Source organism: Galleria mellonella, unplaced genomic scaffold, assembly GCF_026898425.1.
Source record: "Galleria mellonella isolate WM207_F2 unplaced genomic scaffold, CSIRO_AGI_GalMel_v1 utg158, whole genome shotgun sequence".
In the NCBI taxonomy this organism is placed as follows: domain Eukaryota; kingdom Metazoa; phylum Arthropoda; class Insecta; order Lepidoptera; family Pyralidae; genus Galleria; species Galleria mellonella.
Window position 1 is genome coordinate 1,303,066 of NW_026442003.1, and position 16,909 is coordinate 1,319,974.

General features: G+C 36.2%; 2 protein-coding genes across 3 annotated transcripts; one reads left to right on the forward strand and one right to left on the reverse strand.

Moving 5' to 3' along the window:
- Positions 1 to 528: 528 nt before the first annotated feature.
- On the reverse strand, positions 529 to 12,721 carry LOC113512710 (guanine nucleotide-binding protein-like 1). Of its 2 annotated transcripts, none has more exons than XM_052892465.1 (12): positions 12,674 to 12,721; positions 12,222 to 12,328; positions 11,766 to 11,913; positions 8,300 to 8,447; positions 7,983 to 8,123; positions 6,592 to 6,802; positions 5,315 to 5,488; positions 4,076 to 4,278; positions 2,865 to 2,980; positions 2,538 to 2,672; positions 1,508 to 1,605; positions 529 to 963 (listed from the first exon to the last, which is right to left on the reverse strand). In XM_052892465.1, exons 2-12 carry the CDS (start codon positions 12,319 to 12,321, stop codon positions 743 to 745), a joined length of 1,695 nt encoding a protein of 564 aa, XP_052748425.1. In that variant the 5' UTR covers positions 12,322 to 12,328; positions 12,674 to 12,721; the 3' UTR covers positions 529 to 742. The 2 variants fall into 2 exon arrangements, with proteins under 2 accessions (XP_052748425.1, XP_052748424.1); XM_052892464.1 differs by lacking the exon at positions 12,674 to 12,721 and adding an exon at positions 12,521 to 12,667.
- Positions 12,722 to 14,734: 2,013 nt separating this feature from the next.
- LOC113523155 (U6 snRNA-associated Sm-like protein LSm4) lies at positions 14,735 to 15,328 on the forward strand. The gene has a single exon (XM_026909019.3). It carries the CDS (start codon positions 14,856 to 14,858, stop codon positions 15,273 to 15,275), a length of 420 nt encoding a protein of 139 aa, XP_026764820.1. The 5' UTR covers positions 14,735 to 14,855; the 3' UTR covers positions 15,276 to 15,328.
- The last annotated feature ends 1,581 nt before the right edge of the window (positions 15,329 to 16,909 follow it).

A 16,909-nucleotide genomic window follows, 5' to 3' on the forward strand; every position in this document is an offset into this window, starting at 1 on the left:
AGAACAAACTATAATTACTCCTCTCGATCCAAAGGTTGCCTGGAAGAGATCGGTCTTAGCGATAAGGCCTCCCATTGTTTTCTCACTGTGATCATTTCTTGTAATTGTTTGTATCTATAATAAGTTTACTGTTGTAATCTTATGGAGGAAGCAATAAAGAATCTATGGTTTCTATGGATAACCGTGTGTAAGTCGACTTTATATTGCTAGCAATGGAGCCATTTTCAACGCATAATAATGAAATGGTAACCCCAGTGAAAAGGTGCGCTATCGGTATACGCTGATGGGGCACCAGTGAGGGATGATAGGTGAGGATGAAAAGGTAGGTCAGTTAGCCCATCGTGATGAATACACTTGGAAATCATCACGGTGGTTTCCAGGGGGGACCACGCGTGAGTCGATTTTACAGGATATATTGCCAGCAATAGGACTGGTAGCCTGCATTGCTAGCAACCGCTCCCCTCCCCCCCACCACCACCAAACATGTTTAATAACGTAATAAATTAAACAACATATTTTTAAATACTTATTTATTAAGCAATAAATAAATTCATCAGTCTAACAAATAATAATTACTAAGAATGCTGTCGTTTATTTAACTGCTTTCGTAGCTGACTTGTGTACATTTCTATTTAGTTATTTATCACAATTTTAGTTTAACTCCAATGATTTCAACCATGACGGAATTTCCGGTTAGCAATTGTTAATTCACAGCAGCGATAATTGACAGTCTGCTGTCAATTTAATCGTCGCTGACTAGTAATTTGAACTTGTTGGCTATCGCTGTGGTCTCCGCTCGCTCGTCGCTGTCACTAGAATCGTCACAGTCCGCGCTGTCGTCACACGGGGACTCTGTTCGCTTCTCGTCATCAGAGTCTGACGATATCGGACCAGATTCGTCGTCATCAGTCAGTGCTTGCACCCATTTTATATATTTTATCTCTTCACTGGACGCGTAGGTGTCTGTAATAAATTGTTTAATTAAAAAAATTAATTCATATTAAGTAAGTATTGCATGTATGGTCCCGGCATAGAATGAGCCACCAAGGGGTGTTTCCCGTGGATGTCTTAAGAAGCGACTAAGAGAATTTAACAGTCAAGGGATAGGCAGCAGTGTCCCTCTTAAAGTATCACCAAAGCCTAACTGCGGTTGCCAATCCGCCTGCCAAGCGTGACAACTACTGGCAAAACCCCCCTAGGGGAGGCTTATGTTGAGCAGTGGACAGTTAAAAACTGGTATGACCTGAATGATAACAATACCAAAAAATAGATATTAATGCACATCAATTGCTTACTCCTCAAGCTAGAATCAGAAAGAAGAAGAAGAACAAGAAGTACCAGGCCACGAACATCTGAGGATACAATCCGGAACACCAAGAGCTGACCCTAGTCAGAAAGCTCCATTTTCAAAACTGTCTCAACTGGAACTGACGCCGGGATTTCATTTATGCAAAGCAACACGCTCACCACTGAGACAAGAAAATAAAAAATTAAAATACATAGGTACCTTGTTGTTCCGTATAGCCCGGCGGTCTTAACCATAGACAAATCTTGCCATCCAACGCCATCCTGAGCAAAGAGTTCGCAGCTCGATACGTGTCTAATCTGGAAGCGAAAATTTTTATCAAAAAACTTAAAAATTGAAAAAAAAATACAATTTTTTTATAACTTTTATTTTTAATTATTTTTTTAAATTCAAATAATCTTTATTCACATAGCAAATCTATTTTACTAGGTTTTTTTTATACAACTTAGAATGGCAAACAAGCTGACGGCCCACCTGATGGAAAGTGGTAACCGTCGCCTATATACATGAGCAGTACCGTGGACATAACAGAGTATACTGTTTCGCCCATGATACCCCCCATGCGTTGCCATTCCTGAGGACTCAGGTGTTATTCCTCTGTACTTTGTAAATTCACTGCTATATCCTAAACTTCAAACTGAAACAAACAAGAAATTTCAACCAAGCAGTATACTACCAGAGGGAGATTTTGTACAAAAGTCGATTGCTTGGGTACCTCTGTTCCATTCGTGTTTCAACCCTGAAACAGTTGTGTTTGCATGGCTGTGTTTTGGTTTGAAGGATAACACCTGAGTCCTCAGGAATGACAACGCATGGGGTGTATCATGGGCGAAACAGTATACTCTGTTATGTCCATGGTACTGCTCATGTGTATAGGCGACGGTTACCACTTTCCATCAGGTGGGCCGTCAGCTTGTTTGCCATTCTAAGTTGCATAGAAAAAAAGTATCATAATATATTAAAAATAATCATAAATAATAAAATAATAATCATGGAACATTTATGTTGTTTCTGTATATGTATAATATATATATATATATATATATATATATATATATATATATATATATATATATATATATATATATATATATATATATATATATATACATATATATATACATATATATATATATATATATATATATATATATATATATATATATATATATATATATATACATATATATATATATATATATATATATATATATGTATATAGTAAACCAACCTGGCAGCTTTAGCAGTGAGGTATCCTTTCTTCTTGGCCCATCCATCACAAATATCCCTCGGGGACCACGTGTCGTCATTCTCGGGGTGGTCTATCCTTAACAAACTCGGCAAGTCTAGCCTTTCCGCCAAATACCTGAAAATTATTGACAAAAGTATACATAAAGCATCCATTATATTTTAATATTATAACTACCGGTTTAATTTACGTGTAGGGGGGAAAGAGAGAGAATCCCAAACACGTGTGGGACATTTGTACCCAGGCTGACGACTGTTGCAGTCTCCCTCTTGTTGACTGATATGTGCTACATAAACTTTCCATACTCACCTAACAGTTGTGTATGGTTCTCTCAACTGCGCAATGGGATATGATCCCATGAGGATTTGTACGGGACGTGGCACCTTCGATGGGAACACTAACCCTGGACAATCGCAGAGGCGAACCTGAAAATTAAGAATTGATAATTAAAGATATATATATATATATATATATATATCTCAAAAAAAAACCATCTGGACGAGTGACGGTCCTCCACCGTGCGTTTTTCACGCACTTTCTCCCACGCACAACCACTCTTTGGAATCAACTTCCAACAGCAGTATTTCCGAATCGATACGACATTGTAACCTTTAAGAAAAGAGTATATTCCTTTTTAAAAGGCCGGCAGCATGCCTGCAATGCCTTTAGTGTTGTGAGTGAGCATGGGCGGCGGTAGTCACTTACCATCAGGTGAGCCGCATGCATGTTTGCCCCCTGTGTTGTAAAAAAAAACTTCCAGAATGAAAAAACCATTTATTTCGATATAAAAACAAAACTACTAAACTGATTTTAATAAAAAATCCACAGAACCAATCTGTAAATATATCCTTTTAGATGAAAAAAGAATTATCCAAATCGGTTCACAACTGACAGAGTTATGAAGTAACAAACATAAAGGAGAAAAAATTTAAGCAAATTGAAAATCTGCATCTTTTGAAAGGCACACGGACACTTTAATCACCTGGCCCAACGAAAAGCATACATCTGCATTTATAAAAAAAAGACGATTTAAAAGTGCTTTTTTTTTATGGGTGAAAATGGTATGGTAGCCCCGCCTGCGCTAACGGGATACGCTGGCAGAGCACCAGTGAAGGGTGATAGATGAGAATGAAAACAGGCCCGTTAGCCCATCATGATGAATTCATCAGGAATTATCCATGATAGTTTCCGGGGGGAACCGCGAGGAGGGCGATCTGGTTGGGTATATTGCTAGCAATGGGATTCTCAGTCTCCATTACTAACAATCCCTTTCCCCTCATTTAAAAATGGGGGAGGTATCATGTTCAAAATGGACATACTCTGTTATGTCCATGGTACTGCTCATGTCTATAGGCGACGGTTTTCGACGGACCACTTTCCATCAGGTGGGCCGTCAGCTTGTTTGCCATTCTAAGTTGTATAAAAAAAAAACTAACTCCCATAACGTGATAAAATAAAAATATCGCTGAGTGGAACATGGCCGAATGACGCAACAAGTCGTTGGTTAAAAACATTATTACCTGTTTGGTTAAATAAATGGTTTGGAAGTGCTTCGTGTGGCCTGGGGTCTTGGAGACGGAGACCACCTTCTTGCCCATGATGGCGTTCATGAGGGACGACTTGCCAACGTTGGGCTGGCCCACGCAGCCTATTGTTAGCACGCCGTTCTTATATCTCTCGTGTTTGTAATACGTCGTGTCGGCTTTCTCTAGTATTGTTTCGCCTAAAAAAAAATAATGGAAAATTATAAAAAACAAAAAAAAACCGTCAAAAAATCACCTATTTTTTTTTTTAAGAAATAACTACAAATTTATAGTTTTTGGATTTTTCCCTTTACTTGTCCTACATAATATTGCTTCTTGCCAAATTTCATAATTCTAAGTCAACGGGAAGTACCCTATAGGTCTTGATTACCTTTGCGTATGTCCAAAATATGCGATATAAATGGTACATAAACGGCCGTATCTTTTGATTGCGTCGATTTAGAAGCTTAATAGTTTCACTGCTTTAAGAGATTACAGATCTGAGTATGTGATATTAATTTCAACTTGATACCTCCAGGCGTTCCTAAGAAAAAAGGTCTTGATGGACGGACGGACAGACAACGAAGTGATCCTATAAGGGTTCCATTTGTTCCTTTGGAGTTACGGAACCCTAAAACTCACTGTTCATGTTCACTTTTTGATGGTACTCCCATTCAAGATTTCTCAATATACGAAGTTACGAGACAACAAACAGTCAAAAAATCTGTATGCAGGTGCCCTGAAAACGGCGCTGGTAGGAGAGGAGGGCAGCTACAATAATAAAATAATATTAAGAGAGGCTTACCAGTATAATTTCTTAGACAATCACAATCTAACAATATAACAATAATAATAATATGTCACTCAAATAGAAAAACAAAATAAGTATCAAAAAGACATATTCATAATATAAAAATATAATGCTAAAAAGGTAAATTATATAAAAAGAGGTCTGTCGCCAACATGCCCCAAGACTGTTCCTTATGGCAGTCTATGTAAAACTGCTTAATTTTAAGTTTTTTTTTAAGCAATTTAAAATGGCAAACAAGCCTACGGCCCACCTAATGGAGAGTGGTAACCGTCGCCTATAGACATGAGCAGTACCATGGACATAACAGAGTGTACTGTTTCGCCCACGATACCACCCATGCGTTGCCATTCCTGAGGACTCAGATGTTATTCCACTGTACCCTTTAATACTATACTGTAGATATAATAATAAATATAGTAACTTGCCTACTTCGGTCTGCTCATCTTCCCCCAGCTCGAGCTCAGACTCCTCTCTGATCTTCCTCTCCCAAGATGTGAGATCCACTTCAGAGCCAACTATACTCTTGCATGCTTCCAGGATCTTGGTGGCTCCTTCTGCACACATCCGTTGGCGGCCCTTCCTCCGCCGTACTTGTAGACCTAGTATACATTTATTTATTTATATTTTTTTTATACAACTTAGAATGGCAAACAAGCTGACGGCCCACCTGATGGAAAGTGGTAACCGTCGCCTATAGACATGAGCAGTACCATGAATATAACAGAGTATACTGTTTCGCCCATGATACCCCCATGCGTTGTCATTCCTGAGGACTCAGGTGTTATTCCTCTATACCCTGTAAATTCACGCTATATGGGATATAACCCTTCAAAGCGAAACACAGCCATGCAAACACAACTGCTTCACGGTTGAAACACGAATGGGACAGAGGTACCCAAGCAATCGACTTTTGCACAAAGTCTCTCTCTGGTATTCTTCAGTATCTTATTGTAGCATTTATTTATTTATTTATATGTTTTTGTATATTCACTTTTAGTATAGATATTAGGTTATAACAAAAATACACAGGCGGACTTATAGGGATTTCTTATAGGAATTGAAGGGATTTCTTCCAGTCAACCTTGAGAACACGAGAGGAGAAAATATCTATAGGGTTTGTATATAAAGCATAACATATATGGTGCAAAAATAATAATATATTATTCTTTTACCAGCCATTAACTGTCCACTGCTGGACACAGGCCTTTCCCATAAGGGGAGATTTACCAGTAGTTGCCACGCTTGGCAGGTACGTTTTTTCTTTTTTTAATGGGTGACAATGGTATGGTAATCCCGCCTGCGCTATCGATATACACTAGCGGGGCACCAGTGAGAGGTGACTGGTGAGGATGAAAGCAGGTCAGTTAGCTCATCCTGACGAATTCAACTAGAATTAACCACGATGGTTTCCAGGGGGAACCACGTGGAGGTCGACCTGACAGGGTACATTGCTAGTAATGGAAATTATTTATTTTTTGACCCCATTACTAACAATGCCTTTCCCCCCTGGCAGGCATGTTAGCAACTGCTGCTAGGATTTAGAAATGTTTTAAGAGAAACACTGTTGCCCATCCCTCGACCATCAAGTTAGGACTTAGGAAAGGAAGTGGTGACCCATTCTATGCTGGGACCACATGACAATTGAATTATACTTGTTCCATGCCACTAGGCTAATAGGCTAAATTAAAAAAAAAAAACGTACCAGCTTTGTCCTTGGTGAAACCTCTCAAGTTGTACCCTGGGCACGAAGTGAAATACACCACGTGGAGTCCAGGGCAGGTTCTGGTGAAGTAGTCCTGCCAGGCTGCCACCACAGCGGCTGGGACCAGGTCGATCTTGTTGAGTACCAGGATCATATTCTTCTTCTGTTCTTTCACCACATACTCGTACAGTGATGGAGGGAACATCATACCCTGGAGGGTTAAACTTACGTTACAAATTACTTCACCATAGCACAACCTTCGTCTCAAATTTCCCACTCACTCCACTTCCTTTTATTCTAATTCCTTTACTATGCAGGCAGTTCGCCTGTGGAACTCACTACCTACCTCTATTCGGTACGCTCAATCTCTCGCTAGCTTCAAAACCTCTGTTAAATCCCATTATCTCTCCCTTTAACTACTATTTTCCCGTGTTCCATCTCCATCTTCCAGTGTCACTCTCTCCTGTTGTATGTGTGCTTTTAAGTTTGTGTATGTTTATGTATGTATTTGTTTATGTATATATACATGTATATGTAAATATCTTTTTATATATTTGTTTATATATAATAGTGCGCCACCTACCCTTTGTCTTTTCTCAATGTCCTCTACCCAAAGGTTGTCTGGAAGAGATTGTTCAGCGATAAGGACGCCTTTTGTATCATTTCTTATTACAGTTTCTTATTGTTCTAAAATGTATTTACTATTTTATAAATGATGCAATAAAGTATAAATAAATAGCACCACTCGCCATCGGCAGGGAATTTTTTTTTAATGGGTGATAATGGGATGGTAACCCCGCCTGCGCTATCGGTATACACTGGCGGGGCACCAGTGAGGGATGATATGTGAGGATGAAGCAAGTCAGTTCGCCCATCACTTTGTTCAGTTCGCACTCAACAAGAATTGTTCACGATGGTTTCCAGGGGAAACACGTGGAGGTCGACCTGATAGGGTATACTGCTAGTAATAAGGCTGTTAAACTCCATTGCTAACAATCCCTTTCCCCCGGCAGGGAATCTTAGAACCATAATGGCCGCACATAGTGCGGTTTCAGAGAGCGTCCTGCTGAAGCTTTCCCTAAAGTCGTTTGCTTGGGTACCTCTGTCCCATTCGTGTTTCAACCATGAAGCAGTTGTGTTTGCATGGCTGTGTTTCGATTTAAAGGGTGGTATATGGCAGCGAATTTACAGGGTACAGAGGTATAACACCTTAATCCTTAGAAATGACAACGCATGTGGGGTATCATGGGTCCATAAGGTGGATCGTCAGCTTGTTTGCCCTTCTAAGTTGCACAGAATATATATATATGCAACATAAGACTCCCCATAAGGGGAGTTTTACCAATAGTTGCCATTCTGGGCAGGTGGCAGATAGTGTAGTGTATACTTACAGCATATCTGATGTCCACTATGAGCAGAAGCACGTCACACATCTCCAGCACCCTCCACAGCTGCCGCCACGTCTCCAAGTTCAACTCAAAGTAGGAGACGTCCTTCCAGTGCTCTGATGATTGTATACTGTCCACGTAATTCTGTCAATAAATCGTTTATTTATTTGATAGACAGCATCGTCGTAAGAGAATTTGATTCCCAGATTCATCAGAGGGGCTGTATGATTGTTTGCCACCTTGCTGTATAAAAAAAAATAATTCAAATGGACAAAGCTGCGAGAAACAACTAGTTTAAAATATGAACAAGTAATATTTACCTTGAAATATCTCTGTTCCTGACAATCTAACTGTACAGGGGTCATGTTGAAGTCCCATGGTGGGCGTTTGGGGAATGTGAGGTCGGCCGGGAAGTAATCTGATGGGTCCACCTCCATCTCCTTCTCCGGAATGGGGTTTAAAGAATGCCTGAAAATGATTACAACTTTATTTGTAATTTGTAAAATTTGTAATTTTTAATATCATATTCATATTTATATTTCTTTATTAACCAATGTATAACAGTTTTCGTCACACAATGGCAAGTCAATATTTACATTATAATTTTGAAATTAATAAAATAAATAATAACAATAAGATTTAAATTATAAATTATTTTATTTATTTATTTATTTATTTAACACTTTATTGCACCAACATAACATGATTTGTTAAAACAATTTTCAATACGTATAGTGTAGTACAAAAGGCGGTCTTATTGCTAAGCAATCTCTTCCAGACAACCTTTGGGTGGAAAGAATTAAAGCATAAATAGGTAGGTGGCGCGTTAAAAAAGATAGATTTGTAAAAAATAATATTTGTGACAGCATAGTCATATACATATACATACATAAATAAACACATACAACCAAACATATACATATATATACATACACATACACATATAAATATATATACATACATATACATATATACGCATAAATACATATAAATATACCATATTAATACACATATATATAACACACTAAACTGGAAATACGTAGGACTAAGTGATTATAAGGATAGGTAGTGGGCTTTAACTAAGTTTTTAAAAATGGGCAACGATTGAGCGCACCGTATAGAGGTAGGGAGTGAGTTCCACAAACGAACTGCTCGCACGGAAAAGGATTTGGAGTAGAAAGAGGAAGAATGAGTGGGAATTGTGAGTTGGAGGTTGTCAGTACTACGTAAAGAATAAGAATTGCTCTCTCCAAGAAACATAAAACGTTCTTTTAAATAATGAGGTGTAACTGGATTAAAGAGAATTGAGTAAAGAAGGCAAAGGATGTGCCAGTTACGACGAAGACGGATAGAGAGCCACTTGAGTCGTGTACGATATTGGGATACATGGTCATATTTGCGAAGTCCAAATATGAACCGTATACATAAATTTTGAAGACGCTCAAGTTTATTTAACTGCTCTTCAGTGACATTTGAATAACAGGAATCGGCGTAGTCAAGGATGGGGAGGAGCAATGTATGAGCAAGCGCAATTTTGGTATCCATAGGAAGAACCTTACGCAACCTGTAAAGGGATCCAGTTGCCGCAAACATCTTCCTGCTAATCTCAGCAATCTGAGGTGACCAGGATAAAGTACTATCAAAACAAATGCCGAGATTTTTAACGCGGTCGCTGTAGTTTAACTTCATTCCATTAAAAACTACAGAAGGAAGGTCATTCAAAGCCACTCTGGAAATGTAACTAGGGCTACCTATGATTATAACCTGGGTCTTGGTGGGATTTACAGCAAGACCATAGGATTTGCTCCAGACAGATATACGTTCAAGGTCTTCGTTTATTGTATTTACTGCAACAGAAATATTAATAAGAGGAGCCCGGCAGTAAATTTGAAGGTCGTCTGCATAAAGATGGTAGGAAGACCGAAGCTGAGATGTGATATTGTTGATAAATAAGGCAAATAAAAGAGGAGATAAGACGCCACCCTGGGGCACGCCCGCAGATGTACTGCACCAAGATGACAAAGAGTCGTTGATACGAATACGCTGCCGACGTCCAACCAGGTAACTACGAAACCATTCAATTGCCGTTGGAGATATGTTGAGAGAAGTCATCAGTTGCAACAAAATGTCGAAATCGACGGTATTAAAAGCATTACTGAAATCTAATAATGTTAAAACTGTCAGCTCTGAGCTATCCATTCCGAAACGGATATCATCAGAGATCTTTACAAGAGCAGTAGTCGTGCTGTGACCTGCGCGGAAACCAGATTGCAAAGGATTAAGAAGGTTATTTTTGGACAGAAACAAGTAAAAAGTAAATTATAAAATAAAATTACAAATGAATTACAGTTAACATTATAAATTAGTTACTACATGTCAATATAATGGTAACTACATACCAATAATGATGACATCAAGTTATAAAATTTGAATTGTCACACTTCTTACAGTTAAACGTAAATAAATAAAAAATGCTATATATCAATCTAATACTGAGTCAACCTGGTAGTCACAATGCAAAACGCCTATATCTGTTAGTAAAGGGTAAATGTCTCTCTGATAAACTGACACACTGACTTTCAGACATACCCTATGAAGCTGGCATAATCACCCAGGTGTACTGAAGCCTCAACAAAAATTAGAATAAAAAAAAATATTATTGGTGAGCACAATTTATTTGAAAACATTGTAACAATGAAAAACTGGTATGAATGGGATGGATGATCGGGAAGGATAAATGACAAAATAAATATATTACTGAATAAAAAATCAAAAAAAGGTATACAAACTGGAAATTAATATCAGGGGACCTACCATGAAATGAAATTCCGAATTTTCGGGCTTAAATTCGTGTTTTTGTCCGTACCTAAATCGACCCAATAAATGGAGCTTAATGTTTGATTCATAATAAATCCTATCCTAATAGTCTAGGGAGATTTTAATATTTTTAATAATTTTAAAAAGGTAGGCCCTCTGGTCATATGCATGCTCCTTCGAGAGCCATTATAAAAAAAAAAAAAGAAAAAACAATGAAAAACTATAAATGGTCAAATATTGAAAGCAAAAAGGAAATATAATTAATAATTAAAGATTGTATGTCACAGAAAAAAGCTACTTCAAATGTGACTAAACTTTTAATGTAAAAACTAAACCACTGAACAGATTTTGATAAAATTTCTACAAGACCAATCTGTATGCCCTTTCAGGTAAAAGAACAATTTTCCAAATTTTAAATGATAAATTTGAAAAATTTTAAATGATGCTAAAAAGAAACAAAAAGCCATTATAAAAGAGAAGCTTTTAGTTTAAACATATCTTAAATCTTTGCTACTTTAATATAAACTTGCCAAATGGCAAACAAACTGACGACCCACTTGATAATAAGTGGTAACAGTCGCCTATAGACATGAGCAATACCATGGACATGGAGTATACTGTTTCGCCCATGATACCCCCCATGCGTTGCCATTCCTGAGGACTCAGGTGTTATTCCTCTGTACCCAGTAAATTCACACCATATCCCACCCTTCAAAAACTGGCAAAACACAGCTATGCAAACACAACTGCTTCACGGTTGAAACATGAATGAGACAGAGGTACCCAAGCAATCAAATTTTGTGATAAGTGGTAACAGTCACCTATAGACATGAACAGAACTGTGGGCATTGGAGAATACACTGTGATACCCACGGTATTCCACATGTGTTTCTAATAATGTCATGCCTTGTGTATTTAATTCCATTCTAATCTGTTTGACTAGATCCTGTTAAGAGATCATTGACTTACAGTGCCTCTTCCTTCTTAATCTTCATCTCCTCATCTGTTTCCCGGTAGAACTTGAGTGCGTACCGGTTGCTGTCGCCCCTCCCTCTCTGGCCCTTACTCGGCTGATAGTTCATTGACACCATATCATATGCATTGGATACTGATGATGCTGGTTTAAGGACAAAAACAATAATTAAAATATATACAAAAAAAAATATTAAAAAATAATAAAAAAGGTCAACAAGTAAAAAAAAGAAAATAATGGATTCCTGTATTGTGCCAAGTTAAACTTGGCAGAATACAGGAATCGATCGATGGTGTAGCGAAGATCACCGCTACCATGTACGCCATCAATTTAGTCTCCATTCTAAGCTGCATTTTTAGCTAGTTTACATGGAACTAATATAAAAAATGAAAATTTTTACTAACATTGCCAGTTAAATAAATACGGGTTTAAACTCAAAATAAAGCACTCACTCGACATAAGCAGAGTTCTATCTTGTTTATTCTTCTTTAACTGCATCTGCTGCTTCTTCGCTTTCCCGCTGAAAGGTACTTTGCGTCGATGTTGGGGCATTTTTAACCTGTTTAAAAAGTTTATTTAAAATTTTATATCATACGAGACTGTGACATAAATACAAAGAAAAATTATCTCATTCGTACTGATAATAAGTGCAGGAGGTAAATTAAGTTAATTATTAAATAACATACGACTTTTAGAATATGCAAAATTAAGTTTCAAATTTACAACGTCTCAACGACAATTAAATACTTACTGCAATTATTATTCTAAACAAAGGTATTCGAAATAAAATATAATATTAGAAATGAATAACTTTCTACAAGTTTTTACAAGTTTCAAGGTAAATTTGGAAAAATTTCATTTATTTAGCAAGAAAACGTGATTCGCAGTAAATATAATAACATACCGCAGTACAGTGACAAATTTGACGTTAAAATTTTTTTTTTTTTTTCTTTTTTTTTTGTGGACGTTAAAATTGGTATATCGACTTGACTGAATTTGACATCAATAGAGATGTCTTCATGTTGAAAAGCAGTTTATTTATATCGATATCGATCAATATCATTAAATAAGATTTTCGAATTACGAACCTTTTATACATGAATCTGTCATAAATAATCGTAAAAATATCGACCGATTAACATTGAAGAAAAGAAGAAGAGGAGATAGAGAAGGAAGGAGTCAAGTATTACTGTGAAGGGTTCGTTGGATAAAACAATAAAAATATGAGAGACTGAATAAAGATATATAATTTTGTTCCCTAGTACAAAAATAGATGTTTTAAAAGGTAATGACGTTTCTCTAATTTTTATTGTTTTATCCAACGAACCCTTCACATACTGGCGACCGTGACAGGACACGAACCTGCAATCTTCGGATGTGATGTATGTGAAGGGTTCGTTGGATAAAACAATAAAAATATGAGAGACTGAATAAAGATATATAATTTTGTTCCCTAGTACAAAAATAGATGTTTTAAAAGGTAATGACGTTTCTCTAATAAACAAAATACTCAATTGACATAACAAGAAAAAATAATAAATTCTATCTTTAAAAATAATTTAAATAAAACCTCAACAATTACGTAATGCAATGCTCGATGCGTTGCAGGAGTAGAAGGGGGATAGAACAACGTGTTTGTAACATTATTTATTTTTATTTAAAACTAGATAATTAAAATGTTCCAAGTTGGCAAACCGTTTTGTTAGCAAACGTCATTTTTATTTTCTTTTTGGTGTCAGTATTCATCAGTGTTATGACTTTTAGTTAAAATAATCAAGTGAGTATTACATAATGTTTATATACAAAAAATCTTGAGAAAATGCATTACGTAATACTTGAACATTCCTAGAATATCCAAAAGGAAATCCAAATCCATAGTGTGCAGGAACAATTATATATATGCATTAGAAATATAATATTAAATTTACATATTCTATCAAATTTATTTCATTAATAAGTAAAAGATATTTGTTTATAAAATACATAAACTACAGTTGTGTCAAAGTTAGATAAAATATTTTTATTTTTAGAGAATTATATTGTAAGTTTATACGTCGTAAATAATATAGGAAATTGGTAGTAGCACTCACCAGTATTAAGCAACGCCGGGATCAGGATCAGTGTTAAGGAAAACCAGGACTAGGATTTTGGTTACCTACACTAGTTAATATTAGTCAGTTAGAAAGTTCAGTCAATGTTCATAGTATGTAAGACAAAAGGGTAATCCGTCATTTTTATTCTAATATTATTTTTCTTTATTTTACATTGACAAGCGCTGCTAGAATGCATATCGCCTGCCATTGAATCAAGGAGGTTCTTAACAGTAAAGAATTTTGAAGCTTATATCGATCACATAAACTAATATTACAATAATAAACGAGGTATCAATAAAAAATAAATCTAGTTGACTGCAGAAAGAATTTTTAAAAATAATTGAAAATTAACAACATAATTAAATAATGTGCAAATCATATCAAATACTTTCTTTTTTAAAAAAATATCAATAATATTTAGATCGACTTGTGTTCTTTCTTTTTAAAATTACTATTCGGTCTTTTCTCTTTGCAAGAGAGAAAAATTTTCAATATTACTAAATTGTTGTAATACCATAAAGATTTCTGGAAATATTAAAGCATTTGAGGTATTAGCAGAATGTTTTGTCAATAAATAAATATCGATATTTAGTTTTATTTTGCGCATTCCTAGGGTAAATTGACAAACGAAAAAACTGCCAAAGTGAGTCCTGTCTATAGAAATAGGTCTTTTTTAATGCCTTTTTAAATGTAATTATTAAGTATATTCCTTAGAAAATATTTATTTATGAATATATTAAATATTTAATTAAAAATTCCATAATTTTTTATTTAGTAAAAACTTTACTATAGCTCATTAGTATGGTAATGTCTCTGAAAATAATAAATGACCACAATAATCACTCAATTGAAAGACGTCAATATAAAATACCTTAACCTAAAAATTGACATTGACTTTTTTACCTTCCTAACAAAAGTGTTTATGTTTATAAGAAATATAAAAAAGTCAATACTACACCGGAAAAATAATAGCGTAAAGTATTAGAATTAATTATGTTGCCTCTATCGCTTTTACGAACCGCGCAAAACCATCCTATGCTGGTGGAATTAAAGAATGGGGAAACATACAACGGACACTTAGTTAGTTGCGATAATTGGATGAACATCAACCTCAGAGAAGTGATTTGCACATCAAGAGACGGCGATAAGTTCTGGCGAATGCCGGAATGTTATATACGCGGGAGTACGATAAAATATCTTAGAATTCCAGATGAAGTTATCGACATGGTCAAAGAGGAAACTCAAGTGAAAGCACGAGGACGCAGCGAGATTAACAAGGGCCGCGGTGGTCAGAACATGAGATCTGGACGTGGTGGCGCTAGAGGCGCTTTCGGTAACCGCGGCAGACCGGCACCATTGGCGCGCGGTGGCGGGAACGTGGGAAGAAATCCACAGAATAAAAATAAGAAATAAACATAGAAATAATGTAATTTATTTAAATAAATTAAGTATTTTTTATAAGTCAATTTATGTTTTGTTATTTTAAGCCATTAATATTGTATATCTAAAAAAAAATACAACTATGCAACCAATTTTGATAAAGGGGGAAAGTGATTGTTAGTGATGGAGACTGAGAATTCCATTGTTAGCAATATACCCGACCAGGTCGAACTCCTCGCGGTTCTCCCTGGAAACTATCATGGTTAATTGCTAATGAATTCATCATGATGGGCTAACTGGCCTGTTTTCATTCTCATCTATCACCCTTCACTGCTGCTCCACCAGCGTATCCCTTTAGTGCAGGCCATAGCCAGGTTTACCATACCATTTTCACCCATAAAAAAAAATACAATACCGAAATGAGGTTGCCTGGTTATCATCATATGACCATCTAATATTGATGGTGTCGAAATGGATAATGACCCTTTTCATACCGTCGATGTCCAGTGAAATATACAATAAATATATATATATATACCAGAGGGAAACTTTGTACCAAAGTCGTTTGCTTGGACACCTCTGTCCTATTTGTGTTTCTACTGTGAAGTAGTTGTGTTTGCATGGCTGTGTTTCGGTTTGAAGGGTGGGATATGGCAGTGAATTTACAGGGTACAGAGGAATAGCACCTGAGTCCTCAGGAAAGACAATACATGGGGGGTATCATGGGCGAAACAGTATACTATAACATGATGATGATGGACATAAGTCCATGGTATTGCTCATGTCTATAGGCGACGGTTACCACTTTCCAGCAGGTGGGCCGTCAGCTTGTGCGCCGTTTTAAGATGTATAAAAGAAATATAAAATATATTCATATAGAGGGTCCTTCTTTTTGAAGTCAGTTAAAAAAGTCGTATGCTTGGGTACCTCTGTCCAACTTGTGTTTCTATCGTCAAACTGCACTTGTATGACCGTGTTTCGGTTTGAAAAGTGAGATATAGCAGGGAACATACAGAGTACGGACGCATAACACCATAGTTCTCAGGAATGCAAACTCTTGAGGAATACCATAAGTCGCAATATAGTTTGTTAAGTTCAGTGTTAGGTCACAGTGTTGAACATTTTTGTAGGTGACGGTTACCATCTCCATCTCTGCATCAGGTGGCCCATCAACTAGTTACCTTATTTTTGAGTCTTATAAATACTCAGGCTACAGTGACCATTTACCATTAGAAAAGCTGTATGCACATTGGCCGCCATTGGGGCCAATATACATACAGCTCAATACAGCCTCTCCATTTTATAATTGAGAGGTTTGTTTGAATCGAAGCATTTGGCGTTCCATTTTTTCTGCGTACCCTAATGAGAGACAGGCGTGATTGTATGCAGATATGTATGTATGTGGCATAAAATAATATAAAAAAACAGCTGATCTGTTTATGAATTTTTATATACAAGTGAATTATTAAAATAAACTTGCCCTTAACTTTGTTTATTTGACGTTTATTATTAGTGATAAATTGCAATTTGCAAATCACGCAGTCTTCGACTGTGAAATAAGTGAACATTCACAATTTGTTTTATTTCAACCAAGATGTTATGTATATTTTAATTTGAGTAAGTTTGGAGAGAATAAATATATATATATATATATATATATATATATA